Source organism: Colletotrichum karsti, assembly GCF_011947395.1.
Source record: "Colletotrichum karsti strain CkLH20 chromosome Unknown Scaffold11, whole genome shotgun sequence".
Lineage (NCBI taxonomy): Eukaryota > Fungi > Ascomycota > Sordariomycetes > Glomerellales > Glomerellaceae > Colletotrichum > Colletotrichum karsti.
The window spans coordinates 554,112-578,171 of record NW_024065911.1 but is presented as its reverse complement, the minus strand read 5'-3'; the positions used below and the strand labels follow the sequence as shown (position 1 = coordinate 578,171).

At 51.6% G+C, this 24,060-nt stretch overlaps 8 protein-coding genes across 8 annotated transcripts; 4 read left to right on the top strand and 4 right to left on the bottom strand.

The window, feature by feature from the left end:
• Positions 1-753: 753 nt before the first annotated feature.
• On the top strand, positions 754-5,392 carry CkaCkLH20_04287 (ABC-2 type transporter; the record flags this gene model as incomplete). Its single annotated transcript, XM_038887006.1, has 3 exons — positions 754-1,518; positions 1,574-3,644; positions 3,699-5,392. The coding sequence occupies 3 exons, from the start codon at positions 754-756 to the stop codon at positions 5,390-5,392; spliced, it is 4,530 nt and encodes a 1,509-aa protein (XP_038747710.1).
• Positions 5,393-5,812: 420 nt separating this feature from the next.
• On the top strand, positions 5,813-6,673 carry CkaCkLH20_04286 (uncharacterized protein; the record flags this gene model as incomplete). Its single annotated transcript, XM_038887005.1, has 2 exons — positions 5,813-5,948; positions 6,030-6,673. The coding sequence occupies 2 exons, from the start codon at positions 5,813-5,815 to the stop codon at positions 6,671-6,673; spliced, it is 780 nt and encodes a 259-aa protein (XP_038747709.1).
• A 448-nt stretch (positions 6,674-7,121) lies between these two features.
• CkaCkLH20_04285 (uncharacterized protein) lies at positions 7,122-7,874 on the top strand (the record flags this gene model as incomplete). The annotated part of the gene is made up of 1 exon (XM_038887004.1): positions 7,122-7,874. The coding sequence occupies one exon, from the start codon at positions 7,122-7,124 to the stop codon at positions 7,872-7,874; it is 753 nt and encodes a 250-aa protein (XP_038747708.1).
• A 551-nt stretch (positions 7,875-8,425) lies between these two features.
• CkaCkLH20_04284 (YesU protein) lies at positions 8,426-9,121 on the bottom strand (the record flags this gene model as incomplete). Its single annotated transcript, XM_038887003.1, has 1 exon — positions 8,426-9,121. The coding sequence occupies one exon, from the start codon at positions 9,119-9,121 to the stop codon at positions 8,426-8,428; it is 696 nt and encodes a 231-aa protein (XP_038747707.1).
• Positions 9,122-10,195: 1,074 nt separating this feature from the next.
• Positions 10,196-15,318, bottom strand: CkaCkLH20_04283 (AMP-binding enzyme; the record flags this gene model as incomplete). Its single annotated transcript, XM_038887002.1, has 3 exons — positions 10,196-13,958; positions 14,008-14,307; positions 14,357-15,318. 3 exons carry the CDS (start codon positions 15,316-15,318, stop codon positions 10,196-10,198), a joined length of 5,025 nt encoding a protein of 1,674 aa, XP_038747706.1.
• Positions 15,319-17,816: 2,498 nt separating this feature from the next.
• Positions 17,817-18,800, top strand: CkaCkLH20_04282 (uncharacterized protein; the record flags this gene model as incomplete). The annotated part of the gene is made up of 3 exons (XM_038887001.1): positions 17,817-18,038; positions 18,089-18,510; positions 18,563-18,800. The coding sequence occupies 3 exons, from the start codon at positions 17,817-17,819 to the stop codon at positions 18,798-18,800; spliced, it is 882 nt and encodes a 293-aa protein (XP_038747705.1).
• A 279-nt stretch (positions 18,801-19,079) lies between these two features.
• On the bottom strand, positions 19,080-20,468 carry CkaCkLH20_04281 (flavin containing amine oxidoreductase; the record flags this gene model as incomplete). Its single annotated transcript, XM_038887000.1, has 1 exon — positions 19,080-20,468. The coding sequence occupies one exon, from the start codon at positions 20,466-20,468 to the stop codon at positions 19,080-19,082; it is 1,389 nt and encodes a 462-aa protein (XP_038747704.1).
• Positions 20,469-22,172: 1,704 nt separating this feature from the next.
• CkaCkLH20_04280 (uncharacterized protein) lies at positions 22,173-23,162 on the bottom strand (the record flags this gene model as incomplete). The annotated part of the gene is made up of 1 exon (XM_038886999.1): positions 22,173-23,162. One exon carries the CDS (start codon positions 23,160-23,162, stop codon positions 22,173-22,175), a length of 990 nt encoding a protein of 329 aa, XP_038747703.1.
• Positions 23,163-24,060: the final 898 nt, after the last annotated feature.

Genomic DNA, 24,060 nt, shown 5'->3' with positions numbered 1-24,060 from the left:
GTTACTTTGCTGTCGGTATGAGCAAATACCCCTTGTCAGCCTAACATGAAAAACCCGAGTCAGATAAGCTGAATATCCCCGACTCGACACTAAGGGCGCGGCGTGGCTCCTGCGTGGCTTAGGGTAAGCATTCTCGGGGCCTTCGAGTCCCCCGAGACGGGTTGCGGACTTGATGTGGCCATCAACAACCCGCCCGGCCCGTCATCCATGGCGTTGGGAACACGGGAGCGGCCTGTCTGCACGCCAACCGTTCCACGCAGACGGAACCACACACCCATGTTTTCCATCTGACGGGCTGACATATCGTCCTTTGCCGCAAATGGCACACTCTCGGGGACAAAGATTTCGGTCGGGACTCCAGACTACAGGGAGTGACCTCATCGCCACTGGCCGGCCGGCGGACGCTCTGCGAACTCCGCAGATGTTGACTCTCCCGCCGTTAGACTCACTCTAATGTTGTAAGATAGGTAGTTTGGCGGGCTTGCGGCGTTGGTTCGGTGGCCCCGGTATTGGGTTTTTGTCCGCAAGCTCATGTTTCTTGTCTCTCCTGAATTTGATATAATACTCATCCCAAACCCGTAATCATCTCAATTGTTACCCCAGATCTCACAATCAACTATCAAGTGCTACCGTCTGCGAACATCAACCCTGCACCGCACTTCAATAACACAGACATCCAACCTACCTTTGGCATATAATATCATTAATACCAAGCTCACTCGAGCTTAGCCCTTGGGCAACACATCACCAACCATGGAGCAACAACGAACAGGAACGAGAGGAAGCTACGGCTCGTCAGGCTCCTCAGTCACGATGAACGGCAGACCCTCAACAGAACAATGGGATGGCGGCTTCGCCCCCATCAACACCGGCAAGAACAACGGCGACTCGTCCGACGATAATGTCACCCTATCCAGCCCTACAAGAGATACCCACCGAGACACGATGATGATGGATGAGGAGGACAGGAGAGAACTTCAGAGAATCGCCACGACGCTTTCACAACGGCAAAGTGGTATGAGCTTTGGTCAAGCACAATCGATCGAGCTTGCCAACATCCCCACCTCTGGCGATCCCGCATTGGACCCCACGAGCAAGTCCTTCGATCTGTCAAAATGGCTCCAGAACGTCATGCAACAGATGCAGAACGAGGGCATCAGCATCAAGAATGCGGGTGTAGCTTACAAGGATCTCAACGTCTCCGGAACTGGTGCCGCCCTGCAGCTCCAGCAGACCGTGGGTTCTTTCCTCCAGGCGCCCCTGAGAATCGGCGAGCACCTCAGCTTCGGCAAGAAGGAGCCCAAGAGAATCCTCAACAGCTTCGACGGTATTCTCAACAGCGGAGAGCTTCTCATCGTTCTTGGCCGACCCGGATCCGGATGCAGCACCCTGCTCAAGACCATGACTGGCGAACTTCACGGTCTGGGCCTGTCAGATGAGTCTGTCATCCACTACAACGGCATCCCTCAGAAGCGAATGATCAAAGAGTTCAAGGGAGAGACTGTGTACAACCAAGAGGTTTGTTCATTGTTTCCACTTGTCATTCACATTAGCTTACATATTCTCTACACAGGTCGACAAGCATTTCCCTCACCTCACGGTCGGCCAGACCCTCGAGTTCGCCGCGGCTGTCCGCACCCCTTCGAGACGACTCCAAGGCATGTCCCGCGATGAGTACTGCAAGAATGCTGCCCAGATCGTCATGGCTGTCTGCGGTCTCAGCCACACCTACAACACCAAGGTTGGCAACGACTTCGTTCGCGGTGTCTCTGGTGGTGAGCGGAAGCGTGTGAGCATTGCCGAGATGATGCTTGCCGGATCTCCAATGTGCGCTTGGGATAACAGCACCCGCGGCTTGGACTCTGCTACTGCTCTGAAGTTCGTCCAGGCACTCCGTCTCGCCTCCGACTTCACCGGCTCCGCCAACGCCGTCGCAATCTACCAGGCAAGCCAGGCCATCTACGACCTCTTCGACAAGGCCGTCGTCCTCTACGAGGGTCGCCAGATCTACTTTGGCCCTGCTTTTGCCGCCAAGTCTTACTTCGAGCGCATGGGCTGGGAGTGCCCGCAGCGCCAGACTACTGGTGACTTCCTCACCTCCGTCACCAACCCTCAAGAGCGCAAGGCTCGCCCGGGCATGGAGACGCGGGTTCCTCGCACGCCTGAAGAATTCGAAGCGTACTGGCGCCAATCGCCGGAGTATGCTGCTCTCCGTCAGGAGATTGAGGAGCACCAACATGCCTACCCCATCGACTCCAACAGCCAGGCTCTCAGTGAGCTCCGCCAGATGAAGAACGAGAGACAGGCTAAGCACGTCCGCCCCAAGTCGCCGTACATCATCAGCATGGGGATGCAAGTTCGCCTGACGACGAAGCGCGCCTACCAGAGGATATGGAACGACATGTCAGCCACGGCGACATCGGCTGTGATCAACCTCATGATGGCTCTTATCATCGGTTCGGTTTTCTACGGTACTCCTGACTCAACTTCCGGTTTCTACGCAAAAGGATCTGTCCTCTTCCAGGCCATTCTCATGAACGCTCTCACCGCCATCTCCGAGATCAACAGTCTATACGATCAACGGCCAATTGTCGAAAAGCATGCCTCCTACGCGTTCTACCACCCGGCTGCGGAGGCAATCGCTGGAGTCGTCGCTGATATCCCCATCAAGTTCATCACCGCAACCACCTTCAACCTTGTGCTCTACTTCCTCGCTGGGCTTCGACGCGAGCCAGGCCAGTTCTTCTTGTACTTCCTGATCACCTACATGTCCACCTTCGTTATGAGCGCTGTCTTCAGAACTATGGCGGCCATTACCAAGACTGTGTCCCAGGCCATGATGTTGGCTGGTGTTCTCGTCCTCGCTCTTGTCATCTACACTGGCTTCGTCGTCCGCGTACCCCAGATGGTTGTGTGGTTTTCGTGGTTGAGGTGGATCAACCCTATCTTCTACGCCTTCGAGATCCTCATCGCCAACGAGTTCCACGGTCGAGAGTTCGTCTGCTCGGAGATCATTCCCTCTTACACTCCCCTGATCGGCGACTCCTGGATTTGCTCTGCCGTCGGCGCCGTCGCCGGCCAACGTGCTGTCAGTGGTGACGCCTTCATCGGAACCAATTACCAGTACTACTACTCGCATGTTTGGAGAAACTTCGGAATCCTCATCGCATTCCTTGTCTTCTTCATGGTCCTCTACTTTACCGCCACTGAGCTGAACTCCGCCACCACCAGCACCGCAGAGGTTCTCGTCTTCCAGCGCGGTCACGTTCCCGCTCACCTCCAGGACGGCGTCAGCCGCAGTGCCTCCAACGAGGAAATGGCCGTCTCCGTCAAAAGCAAGAACGGCGATGGTGAAGCCAACGTCAGCTCGATTCCTCCTCAGAAGGACATCTTCACATGGCGCGATGTGGTCTACGACATTGAGATTAAGGGCGAGCCTCGCCGACTCTTGGACAACGTATCTGGCTGGGTCAAGCCGGGCACTCTCACGGCGCTCATGGGAGTCTCTGGTGCGGGCAAGACCACCCTTCTCGACGTGCTGGCTCAACGCACCACGATGGGTGTGATCACAGGTGACATGTTCGTCAACGGCAAGCCCCTCGACGCCAGCTTCCAGCGCAAGACCGGCTATGTTCAGCAACAAGGTGAGTGACGACAGCCTGGGTTGAGTCAATTGAAAATGTACTAACAGTTCACAGATCTTCACCTGGAGACTTCCACCGTCCGCGAGAGTCTGCGCTTCAGCGCCATGCTTCGCCAACCCAAGTCTGTCAGCAAGGAGGAAAAGTACGCCTTTGTCGAGGAGGTCATCGACATGCTCAACATGCGCGACTTCGCCGATGCCGTTGTCGGTGTTCCTGGCGAGGGTCTCAACGTTGAGCAGAGGAAGCTCCTCACCATTGGTGTCGAACTTGCAGCCAAGCCTAAGCTTCTTCTCTTCCTCGACGAACCGACTAGTGGCCTCGACTCCCAGAGTTCGTGGGCTATCTGCGCCTTTCTGCGCAAACTCGCCGACTCCGGTCAAGCCGTCCTCTGCACTGTCCACCAGCCCAGCGCCATCCTGTTCCAGCAATTCGACCGCCTACTCTTCCTCGCTCGTGGTGGCAAGACGGTGTATTTCGGAGACATCGGCGATAACTCGCGCACTCTTCTGAACTACTTCGAGTCTCACGGTGCCAGGAAGTGCGACGATGAGGAGAACCCCGCTGAGTACATGCTTGAGATCGTCAACAACGGAACCAACTCAAGGGGCGAAGACTGGCATACAGTCTGGAGATCCAGTAACGAACGCCACGGCGTCGATGCCGAGATCGAGCGCATTCACCTCGAGAAGGCTCAAGATGAGGTTGCTGGAACCGAGGAGGCCGGCTCCCACTCCGAGTTTGCCATGCCCTTCTCTACCCAGCTTGTCGAGGTCACCACTCGTGTCTTCCAGCAGTACTGGCGCATGCCCAACTATGTATTTGCTAAGTTCGTCCTTGGTATCGCTGCCGGTCTCTTCATCGGGTTTTCCTTCTACCAGGCGGACGGTACCATGGCCGGCATGCAGAATGTCGTCTTCGCAGTCTTCATGGTCATCACTATCTTCTCCACCATCGTCCAGCAGATCCAGCCTCACTTCGTCACCCAGCGATCCCTGTACGAAGTCCGTGAGCGCCCCTCCAAGGCCTACTCGTGGAAGGCCTTCATGTTCGCCAACATCATCGTCGAGATCCCCTACCAAATCGTCACCGGTATCCTCATCTTCGCTTGCTTCTACTACCCGGTCATCGGCGTGCAAGCGTCCTCGAGACAAGGCTTGGTCCTCCTCTTCGCCATTCAGCTCTTCATCTACGCCAGCTCCTTCGCTCACATGACCATTGCCGCCTTCCCGGATGCGCTGACAGCCAGCGGTGTCGTCACAATGCTGGTCCTCATGAGCTTGACCTTCTGCGGTGTCTTGCAGTCTCCCACCGCTCTCCCCGGCTTTTGGATCTTCATGTACCGCGTCTCCCCTTTCACCTACTGGGTCTCCGGTATCGTCTCTACCCAACTGCACTCCCGACCCGTCACCTGCTCCGCCAGTGAGACCTCCATCTTCAACCCTCCCGCCAACCAGACTTGCGGCGAATACCTCGCAGACTACCTCAAGACCGCTCCCGGCCAGCTCCAAAACCCCGATGCTCTCGAGCAGTGCAGGTACTGCTCTCTCAGCAACGCTGACCAGTACCTTGCTGGCAGCAACATCTTCTGGGATGAGCGCTGGAGGAACTTCGGCATCGTTTGGGCTTTCATCTTTTTCAACATTTTCGTTGCTGTTATGTCTTACTACCTCTTCCGCGTCAAGAAGTGGAACTCGGGGTCGTCGAAATCCAAGAAGGATGCCAAGGGAAAGGCGCCCGCTACTCAATGAGTCGCGCCCAAGAATGATTACAGAACCACACGGACATAAACTGTTCGATCCCATATATTAATAGTGCATTTTAGCATCATGTAGCCAGCGTTGTCGTTTAGATATAGAAAGAATTTCATCAATGATCAAGCTCTCATCTTCCAACTTGGTGACTCAATGCTTGCTTATCAAGGTGCTGAAGTAAGGTACCTAATGAATGTTAGGCAGAAGCCTTCATAAACAGTAGGTCTCGGAGAAGAACAAGACCAAAAAGGTCGCTTTCTATTGCAACTGAGTTCATCCTGACCCTGATTTGCACGTGTTTTAGTTCACCCTGAGCCGGGAGAAAATTCCAAAGGTTTTCCTCGGAGGCCCGCTGTGATCCAAACTTCTTCAGGAATCATTCATTTTCAAAGCAGCAGATCAGGAGAAATCGGCACCATGTACGCTATTCGGGCACAGAAGCACCAACATCCAGTTGCGAGGCAACTGCTTGAGATCGCAGAGAGGAAGCAGTCTAACTTGATCATTTCGGCTGATTTCACGACTACCAATGAACTGCTCAAATGCGCCGACGGTACGTTCAATATGATGAAAACTCTAGAAAAAAGGCCTTTCATCCGCCAGAGCACCTGGGTATGACGCTGACAGGTGATAGACCTCGGCCCTTACATCGCAGTCTTCAAAACCCACATCGATATGGTCAGCGACTTCTCCAACAAGACAGTCGAAGGCCTCATCGAGCTTAAAAGAAAACACGATTTCCTCATCTTCGAAGACCGCAAGTTGATCGATATCGGAAACACCGCCAAGCAGCAGTACCACGGCGGAGCTTTGCGCATCTCAGAATGGGCCGACGTTGTCAACGTCAGCATTCTTGGTGGCAAGGGCATACTCGACGCGCTCAACCAGGTCCTCACCAACCCGGGTTTTGCGTACCGGGAGAAGCGAGCATTGCTGATCCTTGCGGAGATGACATCTGAAGGAAGCCTCGCCACCGGGGAATACACTCAGAGATGCCTGGAGCTGGCTGGGCAGTACCCAGAGTCTATTATTGGGTTTGTGGCCACCAAGGCTCTGAGTTCTGATGCCAGCCACATTGTTTTTACCACCGGGGTCAACATGTCTGATTCTGGTGACTCATTGGGACAGCAGTACCAGACACCTACTGCTGCGATTCTCGGAGGCTCAGACTTCATCATCGTGGGTCGAGGTATTCTGAACGCTCAGGACTCGGTCGGACAAGCTCAACGGTATCGCAAGGAGGGCTGGGAGGCGTATCTGAAGCGAACTGGGAGCTGATGAAAGTTTTGAGAAGTTATCAGCAAAGCAATTGGTTTTTACCGGGACTCGGGATCCCATTCATCATTGTTTCTTCCTCAGATACTGCCCAACATGCACCTTTTGATTTACACAAGTCTTTCAATGAGTCGATGCACCACTACATTAAAGTTCTCGAGACGTTTGGTCTACCTCTCTGGTTCCGTGGCCGTAGCAAAATGGCAAAAGCGCCGCCTAGAGCCATCTCCGAAATTCTCACCGGGACATATAAGATGAGCCTCTTTTCCCATGATTCGGAAGTGCTTCTGCTCGGCTTTTGATACCCTGCGGCTCTACTACCTACTCTCAATTCGCAACATCAAATCCTTTCTCCGCGTTTGCCAACTACTTTACACGTATCTGCTTCCTATTCAGATCAGGTTACCTTCTATAAACAATTTTACGAAAAGCGGACGTATCATTCATCACGATGAACAATATCCAGCTCGAGGCTTTGACTTCTCAGTCTCGCCAGCATAGCCGCACAACCTACTCCCCCTACCGACCTGCTCCTGCCACGTCAGCCACCACCGCAGCAGAGGACATTGATTTGATGAAGGACATCGACCGTATGATGGGTCGTCCTACCGAGTCTAGCAGTGTCAGCAATACTTCCGTCACCAATGGCTCCTTCAACAAACGCAAGAAGAGTTTCACCATTTACGAAGACGACGACAATCCGCCCCCGACCGTTCAATCCAGGCCCGAAGACATTCGAGCCCTCAAAAGAAGAAAGGATAACGGGAACGCTTGGCACAATATCAGCGAGCGGGATACCATATTCAACGAGTTCCTTGACTTGTTTGACCGCGATGACTATTCGGAGGCTCTTCGGAACAATACCTTCCCCCGGGAGTGCATGATCGAGCTCATACGTATGGGTACAAGAGGCCTCAGCCACCCCCTCAAAAACATCGACTGCGAGGTTCTCGAGATCTTTAACGAAATTCTCAACACCCACAAATTACGCCTCCTCAGGGACGGCGCGGCATACTCCACAACTACAGGCCAGCGGCCGTTATCAACACCTCAGGACAAATTCGAGGTGAGCCGTCTTATGTGCAGATCCCTGCTTGCACGTGAGCCAGCTTTTATCGACAGGGCAATAAAGGCACTTCATGGTACTTTTGAGCTCTGCAGCGAAGAATATCTCCAGCGGGAAGAGAACAAGGAGAACGCCTAACCTCATGGGTTAAGGCGAAGGAAGACGGTAGGGAATCATACTGCAGCGATGTCTGCCGAGCCCGTGTCTCCGAGATTCCCTACGATAAAACAGCGCCTCCAAGACATTAGAAAAAGAATACAACAAGAAACATAGGACATCTATGCAGTAGACGAGCCTGTGTCTCCTAGATAACGCATACCATAAGAAATCAAAAGAAGACGAAAACCTCCCAAAAAGGGGCAGTAGAAGGGGGAGGATTCCTGGAAAGAACCAAGTTCACGTATCATGGTAGGCTAAAAGCCGAGGCGTGGATCAAGGAACCGTTGTGGAATATCGAACGAAGAATTTATCGTCACGTATCGTGATACTTCAAAACACATTACACATCAAACAATCGACATGTTGTACTGTAATAATTATGTTGAAGTGCTTTTGGATACTGCGACAATACCTTTGAGCAAGTCGGGTCGGTGTTAGACATTCCTTGCCTTCCTACCGAGGTTGTGCTCATAGCCTTCATTCTACGCCTTCTATTGACCCATCACCAGTGCTTGATGCTGAGCATCTCTTCAAAGCTTCCAAACTTGCAGGTTACGATACCGCGCAACGAGCGGCTGCATCTGCCTGAACCCGATCCTCCCATCCCGAACCACGGGCCCAGTCGACTTGTCATCGTAGAACTCAAAGATTGGCAGGTCGTTGATGCGGAACTTGACCTCCCGCTTATCCTTGATCACCTCAATCTTGTAGAATGCGCCTGCGGCGTCGGCAACCGGAGGCAACGGATCCGCGCCCTGGGAGACAAGGTGAAAACCGGGTGACTTGCGCAGGTTCGCCAACAGAAAAGCCCTCTCCTCGGGCCACCTCCTCCTAAAGTACGACGCGTGCAGTGTCCTGATATCGCTGGAGTGGTATTGCGGATAGCTCCCGTTTCGCGGGGCAAGGCTTGGGTCGAAGATGCCACCGGTGCCGTTCGCCGCGGCGGCGCCGAAGAAGAACATGGCCAGGCCGGGCTCGTTGCGCGGGGAGAATTCCCAGGTGATCCGAATGCCGTCGGGGAATACTTCGGGCACCCAGTAGACGAAGTAGTCGTCCGGGTTGCCGGCGCCGGAGAGCTCGAGCGTGCCGTTCACGGCCGCGGCGGTCAGGGGACCCTCTGCGACCCAGGTTGATATGTCGGCGGTTGAGTTTAGGGCGTTGCTGTAGAGGAGTTGTTCGGCCATCGTTGCCGCTGCGAAAGTGACGAGGGGAGTGAAGAAGCGCATTTTGGTTCTTGAAGTTGGCCTTGAACGACCGGGACGTTGATCGGTCTCGACGGATGTTGTTGGCGCGGGGCTACGCGGTCGGATCGGGCGCGTTGCTTGGGACTTAACTTGGAGGGCAACTTGAAGGGATTGAGAATTAAATGAGAAATCGCTGATATTTGATGGTTATGAAGAATTCGCCCTCCAGCCTCCCGTTCAAATCCCCTCATTTGGTCCAGAAGCGCATCAGTAAACTTTCACCTGCTCCAACGGTGCGATGCTGCACCGAGATGGACCGAGTCCGGGGTCTGGCGGGAGTGGAGGTTAACGAACGCGCGAGCTAAACTCAGAGAGGAAGCTGCTGTAACGTTGTCAGTGTTGACATTGAAATTACAAAAGGCGTGATCGATTAAACCTTGGAGAGAAGCATTGTGCGATTGCTAGTTACATCGAAGAATGCTTATTTCAATCGCTGTCTGCCTATTTCTGTTGTCACGCTGGGATCTTTTCGATAGCCTTGGGAACATTAACTGACGAGAATTCAACCGGCTAGGGGACTTTGGCTCATCACCGCCCCATGCCCTGGCGCCGCGTCTTCTGCCGAACTTCCACCAATTATCGAATGAAGATCAACGTTGCATCCGGTAATGAGCCAAGATACGGTGGCATGCATGCAGGGGAGACGGGATGAACGTGAAAGTTTTCGGCTCGAGTCAGGATGACGCGATTCCTCATCTCAATGAGCTACCGAGACATCCGGACTATTACGCCGGTGGCAGATGCTCTCCGCTCGGCCGGAGCGGGTGACCCACATCGGAGCAGCCGGATCGGGAGGAATCCGCCGCAGTTTCTCGCACACCGGTGGTCGTCTCAATTGGGCAGTACTGCGCATCGCATCTCAACATCGTGATCGTAAGATTCTACCGCCTGGACGAACCAAAGTTTGTGATCAAGACCGGTGGACTACCAACAAGGCAAGGCGAAGACAAAGCAATGCGCACTTCTTGATGTCGTATTATCTACCATTGATACTGACGAAAGAAACTATGTACCGAACAATATCTACAAGATGCATTCCTTTTCTGAACCAAGCCATCATCTTTTCGACTCGGTATTATTGACGACATCATTGGACCCATTATCCTGCGACTTGTTCATCACCGCCCCGATTCGGGACCCCGTAAACCTCTCAGCGGGCCAGCCCTGCATCGTCCACTTAGCCTCGACAATGTCGCCGCCCATGATCAGAGTATGTTCCAAGAGACTACTGTCATTCTTCATCACAGCACCGCTCAGCAGTCTGCTCCCCGTTCTCAAAACACATCTGTCGCCAATCTCAAGCCTGTTCAAGTCGAACTTGCCGCGAGTGTTGACATGCCCCACGACACTAGCATCGTCCACCGCAACACGATCTCCCAAAGTGATGAGATCTGGCTCAGTGAACATCAAACTTGGCTCCCCGTTTGCGAACAAGGCACAGTCCTTCCCGATCTTAGCCCCAAGCGCTCGGAAGTACAGCACGATCCAGTGCGTGCCGGTTAACATGCCGAGGATTCCATGGCCGCGGTAGCAATGGCGTCGGATCCTCTCAATGGCGAGGAAAAGCTGCCAGCGTTGACAGTAAGGCGACTTGTCCCAGTCGTAATTGCCCGGCTGTCGTCGTCCAAGAAGAATCCATTTGGAAGCGATGACCAGAGCTAGAGCGAAAACGGCATGCGCGGTCATGAGAACAGATATGCCGACGCAGGAAAGGATGTATAGCAGAATGATGGAGAACCATTCGTGCTTGTTCTGGCCGTGGAAGATGTCGTACACTTGGTTGATGATCTGGATGGAAGAGATGGTGGGGACATTCCAAAAGAAGGAGGTGAAGACGGCGATGAAGGTCGAGTAGAAGAATATTGCTGTTGGACCCCAAACACGATAGCTTGCTTGGTTCAAGTAGAAGGCCCTACCAAACGGGGACGCGTCATTTTCGTTCATCGGGAGCTTTGTTGTTGTCGCATGCTCGGCTTGCCATGTCGGGGCTACCAAACCTTTCTCACCTAGAAGTTCCCGGCTCGATCGCCTCTCCTGCTTGAGATTCTCTCTTCCGCTCGTCAAACACACTGCATCACCTCCTTTTGAACCAACAAAAGTCCCGCCATCTGCATATGTCCTTCCCCTCCGAGTCAGAGCACCAGACCCCATCGTGGTGCGTTCGCCAATATTGACCCCCGGGAGGAGACAAACCCGATCCGCAATCATGGCCCTATCCTTGACAGTCACCCTTTCCGAGCCGATGCTATCAGACGTGACCAAGTGCGAACGTGAGCCAAACACGACGTCGTTGCCGATGTCGAGCAGGTGATAATCGCTGATAGCGGGGCCGGTTCCGGGCCAATACACGCGCTTGCCAACCTTGCCGCCAAGCATGCGAATAGCGATTGACGTGGCTTCGTAGTGCGAGCCGAATAGTCCCGTGAGATCATGAAGACGAGAAACAGGAAGGAGCCTCCTCATCAGATCGACCCTCCAAGTATATATACTGCCGCAGCCTTTATGCGGACCAGCTTGCAGAATCAGGGGCCCGAAAATGGCGTGGAGAATGAGCTTGATGAGAACGGCGAAGCCAAATACAATGAACGGACTGAACATAGAGCGAAGAACCAACGCAAGATAGTGGTAGCCTACTCGGTGGCTCTGAGTAAACCAGTCCAAGATGTCTCGCATTGGTGTATGGCTGTTCAAGGGCTGATGGAGAACCATGCCGACGAGGCCGCCGATCCATGGTGTCAGGGAAAGAAACCACCCTATTACCAACAGGGGGACGGTTCCAAATATTGCCAAAAGCCAGTGCGGCTTTGGCGCTCTCGTTGGAAGAAGATCTCGGTTCGACTCGTCGGCATCGTGGAGTTCCAAACTTGAAGAGTTTGGGCCGATGCAGGTGTTTGGTGGAACAGAGGTCCCTGGCGCAATGATGGACGCAAAGCCTACCGAAGCGTTGTCTCCGATGACAATACGTCCGAGATACATCGAGGTGTTTGCCTCGACAGCGAACGGGCGGCAGATACACTTGGCGAGTTCTGCGCCATCACCAATGTCCAGCAGATCCCACTCACCGAAGGACACTCCCGAAATGTTGACGTTCTTGCCGATCTTAGCCCCCATCATGCGAAGATAGAGACACATCGTGTAGTCGGATATTCCGAAAACGCCTTCCCCGCAGATACTCACGATCTTCTGCACAAGCCACCACCGGGTGTGATACAGTCCCCACATAGAATAGATGCCTTCGCGGTATCGCCCGATGATTGCCCATTTGGCGATGATGCCAGCGAACGGCATGACCAGTCTCATCACCAGCTGAGCGAAGATGATCGAGGCCGTGAGGTTGAGCAGGCGTCCCGCAACTGAGTTGTTTGTAGGAAGGAACTGAGTTTGGGAGAAAGCGACGAGAAACATGGTCCATTGAAGTGCTCGGCGCATGGGATAGAAAACCACCATCGGTAGGAGCTGTGCTGCCATAAGCCACGGGTTCGTCGAACTCTTGGGCTCAGTGCAAACCAAACAGTCATCATTCCGCTTGTCATCATCGCTGTAAAGCGTGAAGGTAGAGATCTTGTTGATGTGTGCTGAGATCGCTGAAACTGTTCCGCCATCGAAGATGAGACTGATAGGGATGCTAACGTTGAGCTCCGATCGGAGCGCGGACATGAGCTTGCCGGCGCCGAGGGAATCCCCGCCGAGGCTGAAGAAGTCAACATCCAGGGGGATATCTGATGCGTCGCATGAAAGGACGTCTGCAAAAACCCTGGCTACCTTCCCCTGAGTTGGGTTAGACAGTTCACTGATTTTCTCTGTGTGAAGCTGATGTAGGTCATTCTGAAGTCTTTCCTCATCGACGACTCCCTTCTCAGACTGTGGGAGTGAGAGCTTCATGGCGTGGAACTTGGCTGGAATCATGTAGTTGTGAATATTGGTAGACAACTTCTGTCTGGCGTACTCCACGAATTCGATGCTCAACGGCTGTATACCAGGCATCTTTGGCGCAAAATACGTCTCAGCAGTGCCTGACTCTGTATCAAATCGGAGATAACCTTCAAAGCCCTTCGGAGTAATTGGAAACAGGCAGCTGACAACTTCATCCGGATCGATAACACACAGTTTCGCAGGGACTGACACTTCAAGGCTAGTGTCCGGCGGCGGGCAGTTGGCTTCCCAATGTCGGTCCAGGTATGAGGTCGTATCTGTGATCTGGGGCATGTTCATCCGTTCAGCCAACCTAATTCGTAAGATTTTGTTGTTTCTCTTCGGCAAGTCGTCCATGTATATGACACACACAGGCCATTTAGCCTGCTGCAACGACTGCTTTAGGGCATTTTGAATGGCCTTCAAGTCGACTCTGGGCTTATTGGGTGCCGGAACAATGATAACGGCGACAGCTTCCTGGAGAATATCATGGGTTACCGAAAAGGCGAGAACCTGGTTAACTCGACCAGAAATGGGGGTTCCAGATGTCATAGATGCGGCCATAATGGCGTTCTCAACCTCGAAGGGAGAAATAAGCTCTCCACCACGGTTGATAACTTCCTTGCTCCGACCTGTGATGTAGATATAGCCGTCTTTGTCCATGAATCCAAGGTCGCCAGTGTCGAAAAAGCCGTCTTTGTTGAAATTGGACTTATCAAAACTTCCATCCGGCATAAGGTAGCCGGAAAAGACGGGCTCTCCTCTGACGCATATCCTGCCCACCTCGCCAGGGGCTACACGTGCGTCGGAATAGTCAAGGATCGTTAGATCCGGGCCTGTACTTATTCCTGATGTGCCTGGTCGGTCTAGTTCATAGTTCAGCGGAGGTGTTGAGATCGGCATGCACCTGATGAAATGTCAGTCTCGTTGCAAGCAGAAAGGCGAGGACGACTGACTCCGTCATCCCATAACTTGGCAAGACGACGCAGCCAAAAGTGTCCTTCAGTTGACAGGCAAGCGAGGGAAGTAAACCACCGGCTGCGTTGCATGCCAGTCGAATCTTGCTCTTCTGCAGCGCCGACGACCTCGACTTGGCCTCTCCCAGGATGACTGAGTGCATAGACGGAGAGGCATAGTACCACGTCGGCTGGATCTCTTCATTCAGGTCCCAAAAGAGCGTTGGATCGAAGGCCGGACAGCAAATTGTCGAGCCGCCTGAAAAGATTGGCGCGAATATGTTTCGTATCAAGCCGCCACTGCTACCACTCAGCTGAGAACTTGAAGTCAGACCCGCAATTTACTTACACGTGGAACAGGGGCATCATGTTGATACAAATATCCGATGTTGTTAGACCCCAGTAGTCAACCACAAATGAGATGCCGGCGACCATCGAGTGCGTCGTCAAAGGAACCACCTTTTTCGTCCCAGAGGTACCGCTTGTAAACAGAATCAGCGCGACGTCATCGGCAGAATTGGGCTTCAGTTCGTCCGTCGCTGGTAAAGGCGAGCCAGTCGAACTCCGAAGTATGATGTCGTCGCCGTAGTTCCAGTCCGCAAAGAAGATTTGGATACCGGCTTTCATAACCCATGAACCACTCAGACGTAGCTTTTCGTAGTCTTCCGCTGTTGTAATAATGCATTGCGCGCCAGCCTGAAGGATATCAGCCTGGAACTGTTCAGGCCCTACAGCGGAGTTGATGGGAGCAGCTGTGTAGTATGTCGTCACCGCCATTACAGTCGCGGCCATGAGCACTCCGTTAGGTATAGCAATGGCGACTACTGGCTTTCTCTTCCCATCAACGAGGGGTAATCGAAATGTCTCGATGAATTTACGGAGCCCGCGATGGGTGATATAGCTGTCCGGGGTCGTGGTTCGCAAAGCTGGTCCGTCATCCTGGCTGATGAACTGCGCAAATGAGTGATATGATTGCTTCACCAATCTAGCAGTCCTCTCAATGAGCCATGTTGACTCTTTGTCTGGACTCGTTTTTGTCGTCTCGGGGAGGAATCTTGAAAGTCTCGTGTGGCAATTGATGAGGGCCAATGGCGGCCATGGCCCAGGTATCTCGGTCAAGATAGTGTATAGAAGATGCAAGGGCCTCAGTGACGGCTCGGGAGTTGTTGGCAGGGACCGAAGAATCTCCTCACGATCCAACTTGGAACTTTGGAGCAAAATGAAGTGGTCGTTCGTCTTGATGAGTCCGGGGCTTAAGTCGTACAGGGATTCGAGGAGCTCTTGGAGGTCGTCTCTGCTCGTGAGGTCCATCTTGGATTTTTGGCCACCAAACATCAGGTTTTTCAAAAAAGAGTAAGCAAATAAAATGAGTAGTGATCGTGATTTGAACGAGTGAGGGCCTTTAAAATCTTATTCTGAGGGTGTGTTTAGGAATTCACATTTCAACTTGAAGCTCAGCCGTGAAATCGAATATTCATGCTCACAGAAAGAAGCAAAAGAACGTGCAGATGGCCAGAAGAGCACACCTTTGGAGGGACCGCAACGATAATTCAAGTGATGAAGAAACATGATGCCTCACAAGACACGGGAAAGAGGCGATTTCACAAGAAAGGAGCCCAGCGAGCGTAGTGGGCCCGTTGTCCAGACCCTGACGGTCAATGTAAGCAAGGAGAAATTTTAATAGCTGCGTCTTTTCTTTCTCATCACGAAGTTTTCTGGGGATGTTAGCTCCGAAAAGCAAGTTGAGTATGAATCAAGGTACGCTATGGCATCGCGGTTCCAGTTCTACCCTTGCTGCGAACTATCGTCAACGGCCTGCGCTAGAAGGTTTTAGCTTAGAGGTCCTGCATATCAAGGGATTTCCGAGCCAACCTGAGATGAGATGTCTCTTGACTGTTCCAATTGTCATCTTGGCCCCCATGTTGTTCCAATGAGTCTGTAGAAGCGAATTAAAGGCTCAGGTAGGTGGCCAGAGGAAATCGGCTGATGAAGTCTTCATCGACAGCTGTCTTACCCTTCCTCACGCCGAGAATTCATCATGTAAGGTATAATTTTGGAAGTTTGACGACAAAAGACATCAACTTGACTTTGTGAAAGTTTGCTCTGGATTTGAAACAAGTTGTTGGAAGCTTTGCTTGCATTTACGAAATCGGTTCCAGAACTGAAGTATCCACCATGATTGGGGGAAATTCATCATCAAGAAAAGCAAGCCAGACGGCCCACAGTGGCATGATTTGTTCTCTTTTCAAAGGTTGGTCTCATCAAGCCCCTTGCATAAGGCAGGTCTCCGAGACTTGTATGCATGTTTAATTGACATGTTCTGAGTCTTTTTGATGATTCATGGTCCCATCAACCTGAACGCACGACGGCAAGGTCAAATCTGCCGAGCCGAGGTCGTCCTGCATGTCACGTTTAACGGCCAGGTGAAAGGCGTTGTGTGGGCGCGCACACGTTCAAATAGGTATTATCAACAAGCCCAGCCGATCTGACCATATTGTCGCAACTGCTACTCGGCAACTACCTGATCAGACTTTCTCGCTCATTTGATCCCTCTTTTACCACGCATCAATAACCATGGCTTGAACATCTCCAGAGAATGATATGTTCATGTGTATTATTATGCATACAACTGCAACAAATGCAACCCTCTGCGCAATACAATGCAGCATGCATACAGATGAGCCACTCAGAGATGCTTCCCAAAACGATGTTGGACAAATTTTGTCGAGCACGAAGGCAAAAACGACGCCGACGACTTAGGTCCTCTGTACCCGACCCCATTTATGTCTGTAGTATCCCATCGGGTCATCGGTAAGACCGGCGAAGTGTGCGCCTATGTTTTCATTTTCATTTTCCTATCTACATCCCCAACCCTATCATATATACATAATGCAATTACCTAGATAATACCTATATATCAAGATAAGCGTTTAGAGAGGTAGGAACTCTATCAAAATAAACCTTTAATAATAGCCTCATTCTTATTCTTAAGGTTTTAATAACTTAATAACCCTAATAGGCATAATAAATAACACTTAAGTGGGCGATATATGCCTTAAAGATTTAACCTAAATCCTTATAATATACTTCTTTACTCTTTATACTATACTCGTTTTACTATAATGGCCGACCCCTATACGATCTTTATTTGCGGAAACCTCATTAACGCCATTGTGGCCGCTGAAATGAACAACCAGCCCACCCCCATCGCTATGGTCAAAAATGTGCGCCTATGTATTCGAAGTGAAGTCCCATTTATGCCCCAAAGAACAGACGAACCGGGCCCCTGACATGATTCATGGCTCAACGATTTGCAAACTGTACCGCAGCGGGACCTTGCTTAAACTCTATTCCAGTCTCAGACAAATTAGAAACCTATCCCGCCGGTTGACGCGGACTCGAGGTCGTTGCCGACTGCAATATGATTGGGCCATAGCCGCTTGACTACGAGGTTACCGAGACCGAACGAACCACTACATCGTGAATCCGTCCGGAACGCACTATTCGTAAATGAATCGTAATTACAGTATCCTAGAAGCCTCGTCGCAGATGTCAGCAAGTTGCAGAGCTTTAGCCAATAACAGCTGCGAGCAGCAACTACACAATCTAAGTCTAGCCGATGGGATACCGGAGGCTCTTGCCTTATAAGATCAGATTGATCTACGACCCGTTGGATCAGACGATTCTAGACTCTTTTCCCATCGTTGTTTGCGCATTATTCAACTCTCATTCGTTCCATTCGTCCGATCAATACGCTCTTTTTCATTCAGTTCGCTGTTGCATATTACATATCACCGCAGATCTTGACAATGTCGTTCTCTCTTGTTTCCACCTTTTCTCTCCTGCTTTCCGCGGCTGGTGCCGCAAACGCTGCCAAGCAGTGTGCCATTCAGTTCGAAGGCAGAATACCCACCAACTTCACTCCAGCAGACTTCGATACATCCGCTAGCCCTTTCAACAATGGCTTTGTCTTTGGCAAGGGCCTGAAGGCCAGCGATGTAGTCACGATTCCCACTGGGCTGTCCTCGTTGGTCAGTAATAACATTCTTTGGAAAAAACCTCAAATGGCTGACAGTTCTAGTTTGATGCCAACTCCAGCAAACCCTTTGAGGTCAACATTGACGACAGGTCTATTTTCGCGCCCACCGAAACCAACGTCCAGACCGGTTTTCGTCGCGCCGAGATGCTCCCTATGAGCAACAATGGTACTGATCCATCAACTTCTGGGATCAAGACGGTGCACTGGAGCATGATGAAGGATCCCAAGAAGCCTCTCAACCTGACACATGAATACCAAATGGTGTTTCTTGAGAGCTCAATTTTCAGCTCAAACCAGTTTGCCTTGAAATACGGAGATCTCATCGGTATTCACCCTGCGGACCCGGATGTGCTCCATCTTTTCGGCAACTCCAACACCAAGCCCTTCCAGCCTGAGTTGTTCACCACCAAGTTCACGGATGGCGTCTTCCACAACTTTGCCTTGACTCTGGACTTCAACAAGAAGTAAGTATTCAGAAAGTCCGGAGGTAGAATATGACTAACGCGGGGCCAACAGCCTTACTCAAATCTACTACTCCCAAGGAAACGCGCCTCTTGTTGCCCAAGGAAAGCCGGTCGAGAATGATATCTCAGGTCAAGGACAGTTCCATTTCGGGGTTTTGAAGAAGTCGATCAACGGTACCGGTGATCTGACCAAGTCAGGGTTCCATGAGTCGGGTATCAACGAGGGCATCATCTTTGGTGGCATCTTCCAGGAGGACAGCGCTGATGGATGTGTCAGTTTGTCTCCTTGAGTTCCCACTCATTTAGACCATGGCACAAGGTTATCAGTGTATCAACTCGGCAGCGTCCCTCATCATACCTCCATTCACATGCGTCATCCGAAGTAGCCTTTGACGGCATTGTTGACAAACATGGGAGAATTCTAGATATAGATGTACAATATCTTCAGTGTGTATTATTATTGACATATAGAAGACCCTGAAATGAACCTGTCAGCCGTATAAATGATTAGGAGACGACAAGAAACCAAAGGAAATCCATCAATGCCTCGACTCAATCACCAGTAGGTATCATATCTTCCACTTCAATTCCTCCAAAACCTCCTTCGCAGCCCTCTGTCCAGCAAACACCGCTCCCTCCATGTATCCGTAGTGCTTTGTCGAGGTCTCCGTTCCGGCCCAGTGAATAGCACCGATCGGCTTCCTAACCCATTCACCCAGGGTTGTCCACATCCCCGGAGCAGGCGTGGCCGCGGGGCAACCAGTAGCCCAATCTTCCTCCATCATCGTGTGAAAGAAGAACTCTTCCGGGTCCAATGCCTCCTGCCCGAACGCGGCCGCGAATCCTGCCAGCGCCACCTGCCGTCTCTGTTCTTTACTGAAGCTGATGAACTCCCTGGCTTTGGTTGCCGCGATGAAGCCGGTCAACTTCGCCGGGTATCCCGACTCGGGGGTCGCATCGTACGTGACGCTCAAGAAGCCGATTGGGTTTGTGCTTTCTCCGCTCAGCCCCTTGTCACGCCAAAACGGCGTCTTGTAAGTCGCATAAACCTTCATGTACGCCCCCATCGGAGTGTGCTGGAGCAACGTAACCTTCTCCACTGGCAGCTTGGGCTCGAAGTCGATCTTGAGGATGTGCGGAGGTGGAATCGCGGAGATAATCCTCCTCGCCTGGTACGTTGCTTTCGTCGTCTTGATCGTTGCCACGCTTTCCGTGTACGAGATTGCGCGAACCGGTTCCTCCAGACGAATCGACTTATCACCGATGTACCCCCTCAACTTATCTGCGATGAGCTGTGTACCCCCCTTCACGAAATGTTGCTGGGCCCCTCCTTCCACGCTGAGTGCTGAAGTAAAGCTGACGGCTCCTTTGAAGTAGAACAAGGCATGGAGCATAGATATGCAAGAGGTGTTCGCCCCGATGGTTCCCTCGAAAGCTAAGCTTCCCATATCGATCGTGGCCTGCGTCCAAGCATTCTTCCTCAGCCATTCATGTACCGTGATCCGGTCGAGCTCTTCTGCGTTTGGTGTCGCCCACGGCTCCTCCAGGTTGACTGAGTCGCAGAGCTTCTCGAACCTCTTGACGAAAAGCCCCATGTCGAGAACATCCCATGGCCGCAGTGGGGGGATGAGGCCGCTGTAGCTTCGAGCTTTGCCCCGGTATGCCAGAACAATCTTTCCGTCCGTGGGGGGTTTGAAGAGGGGAACTTCGAATTCCTCGATGAGGCCATACATGAGATCCTGCTGGTGTCCTACGAAAGTCGCGCCGACATCGTAGTAGTCTCCATTCTCGAGGGGTATCGTCTTCGACCGCCCGCCGACGCGGTCGCGAGCTTCCAACACCAGGACCTTCTTGCCCGAATCTTTGAGGAGTCGCGCTGCAGCAAGGCCAGAGTAGCCTGCGCCGATGATAACGCAATCGTATGTGGTGGTGGTGTTTTCTGCTGCAGAGTCGTCCATTGTGTCGAGACGTCAACCAGCAGACACTAGACAGTCCAGACTTGGGCCTCGTGGTTCGGATGACAGGTTGAAGAATTGAGTTCGACTCGCTCCACGTCAAGACATAATAAAGGAGAATGATGGGGTGACATTCTTGCATCCGCTCGGACCAGCGAGCGGGAATGTGTCTAGCGCTGACGGGAGATTTGTAGGGAAGTGAGCCATGTCTTGCTAACACCCAATCACGAACGCCTCGCAATCTCTTTTGGAGCTTGGTCATCACTGAGGCGTTTGCTATGGCATGGAAAGAAGTTAGCGTAATCTTCGTGGCTTAAGAGGCCTGCTCAAGCTGACGTTAGCTTTGTGTGCGGTTTCATTTGACATCAACTGCTTTCTCCAACTCCATTGGGTACTGAAGTCTTGTAGTGTCACGGGAATAATACGTCTGAATACCGAAAATTACTTCTTCACAATATGGTGCCTCTTCACTGTGGCGTGAGTTTTGTATGGCAGATATATCAGGATCTTTCGCCGTCTAAGGACCAGTTCACCTGGGGCATGATGCATCGCTAAGTACACTGAAAAACAGAAACAGGAAGCGTGGACGAAAGAACACGCTTCTCGAAACGTCCCAACCAAGGTAACGTGACAGAAGCTCGACTTTTCCGGTATTCGAATTTGGTTTTCTGACATCTGCGAGCGTCTACGCACAATGACAGCTCTCAACAATAATACGGTCGACATCTTGTCAGATCCATTGTCACCACATTCCCCTTGTTCCAGCGAGGAATTGTGTCCGTCTTCTTTGTATGAGAGTATGGCAGCTTCCACAAATCAAATCTCCTTACAGGCCAAGCAATGGCAAGAAAATAATATGAAATCAATAACTTCTGGTTGTATTAAACGGGAGGTTTCTCAGCCTCGGCGGCGATGGTCTCTCAGGCATTGAGATAAGAAGCAAGAAGGGAAGTGGCGATAACGACGAACCCAGTAGGCATCATGCTTGCCTTGACAGTGATGTTGATATTGGCAGCGGTGCCGACAGCATCAGAGTCATCTCTCAGGTCAGATATGTTGCCGCTCTTCCTAATCATTGTACCTCCGTTGATTTTGTTCGTTGTTTCGTCCATGGTCGCAAAGAAAACCGGAATGTCAAGGTATACTTGCGATAGATCAGCCTGACGCAGTTCCCCAATCCACTCCCCTACCAAGGGGAATTCAAGATTTGTGTAGCATCATTCGCGAGGCGACACATTTATAAGGATAAGGGTAAATAAATCCAAGAAACCATATTCAAAGCAGCAAGACAGAAGCAGCAAAGTCAAATCATAACTCCTCACCATCTTCACAATATCCTTGATTCCCGACTTCGCCATTTCACCACATATATCACACTCCCTCCTCGGCACTCCAGAAAATGAAACTTGAAGCGAAGCATCCATGCCTTCAATGACCATCCATCATCTTGTGTGGTCTTGCCCTCTGGTTGCCCGTCAGGACCAAGGTCGTAATCCCCTATCTCCCGTTCAACAGGCAGAGGCTCCTTGTGATAAAGTTCACGGCTCAAATATAGCCAACACTAGTTCGATGAAATAGTGGAATATCTGCTGTGTTGGATACTAACACCTACGCCAAGCATTGACGAGGTGCGGGCCGCGGGGTGACGATGGTGACGGAGTTTCTCCTGGCGGCAAGCGGGCGAACTTTACACGCTAACTTCTCGAGTTATTTGTCAGAATCATCGAGAATAACCGGAGAAGTCGTGTCCATAAGGTAAAATTCATCAACAGTGATGAAAGAGAACTCTGCTCCGTCGTCATTCCAGCCCGGGGGGAAGAGCACTTGTGTAAGTTGAGGCGCTATGATACCCATAAAGCCGCTGATATATTCGCCCGCAAATTGGCGAGTGCCTTTTGCAATTTCTTGGGATGTGGAAAACTCCCGTGGACCGTTAATGTTAGGAGAGTTGATATGAGAGTCTTCCAGCGTCCGCTTCGTATTCCTGTGCTTTTTGTGGTGGCGTTTCAAAGCGGCAACAACTTCCACAATGATGACTTCCATTACTAGATCTGCTAATGGACCGAAAAGAGCTTTAATAAAAACTCCTCTGGCGACCAAAGTCTCATACGTAGAGTCATCGACCTCATCGACATCAGAATCTGGCACCGAGCTATGCCACTCTTCTTCGACGGCCCCCCAAAGAGGAGCGAAGAGGGAACAGGCCTTCATCGATTCGGTAGTTGGGCTGTAAAGACAGTGCTGAGCGTAGGGAACGAGGCTGGGGTTGGCGATGATGTTGTGAACAATAGTCTTATCCAGTCGCATCTTGCCAACTGCCGGGAGAACGGCCGTCTGTGGGAGCTTGTCGCAGTTCGCTCCGGTGCAGGTGGCCTCGAAGGTGACCGAGACAAGCTCGTCTGCGGTGGGGGCGGCCGAGTCGACGTGGAACATGGAGTCGAAACCTCCGGGACGGTTGAAGTTCAAGTGAATTTCAGCGCCATCCGGAAATCCAGTGGTGATGTTGGAGATTTCAGTCCATCCTGGGGTGGTTGAGTGGAGCCGCATTTCCGACATCAACGCCGAATTGTTGCGTTGGAGGAGAGGCCCCGGAGTGGTGAAGGAACAGGCATTAGCCACGCAGGAGATGCCGAAGGTTTCCATCTTGGAACGAGATATTTGGTAGCCGATGCTTTGTTTGGGAGTGCTACGAGACAGGATGTGGACGGAGGTGGAGTATACAGGTAGTGAAAGTGAAGTATGAAGGTGAGGTGACGAGGAGCTGGATATGATTCCCAGGAAGATTATGACGCCACTTATAGAATCTACAAGGAGATATGAAATGAACTGCTTGTATGATTAAATCACTCCACAAGCCTCATTTTATTCAAAATACTGGTGATTACAGATGTCAGGAGGACGCGACACCAAGAGTGAAGCAATCCGAATCGGCACGCAATGTTGAAAGCATACTACTCGACGCCACAGAGGTGCCTCGACCTGAGAGATCGCGCGATTCATCATTCCTTTGGAAAATTAAACGGCGTTGGAGATAATCCTGAATGATGCGTCACCTCGGAGACTGGAAAAGGCGGTTATCGAGGGGAACTATGGGCTGTGAATGACAAGAAAGATGAGTGATGATGCAAGAGCCGACGCGGGTAAGTTGGCATTGCCGGATTCTGCTGCATAACGTATCAACAAGCTGCGGCGATGAATCTTCTCACGTCTGATCTTGTCCTAGACACAACATTTGTGGCGGGTTATCGACCGTGGCTGATTCTCGACTTCCTCTTTGGCTGGACTGATGTTCAAAATCCCTCTCTTTCGTCGATGGGAACCTCATCGGAAGGCTTCCTGACGGGTTAGACTTAATGAACAGCAAAATGCATAGAGGCATTAAGAAGTTGGGGATTCATTACTCCCATGTGTTGCTCGGGTGGAAGGTGATTTGTGCTTGGCGGCGATCTTATATCAGAATGCTTGACGGGGGCCAACTAACACATATTAACCCCTAGTCAACACAAATATTCCAATGAAGAAGGGTAACTGCATCGTATCACGCAACTCATTTCGCCTTGGAAGGCACGATGGACCCTCGCCAACAACCCCAACC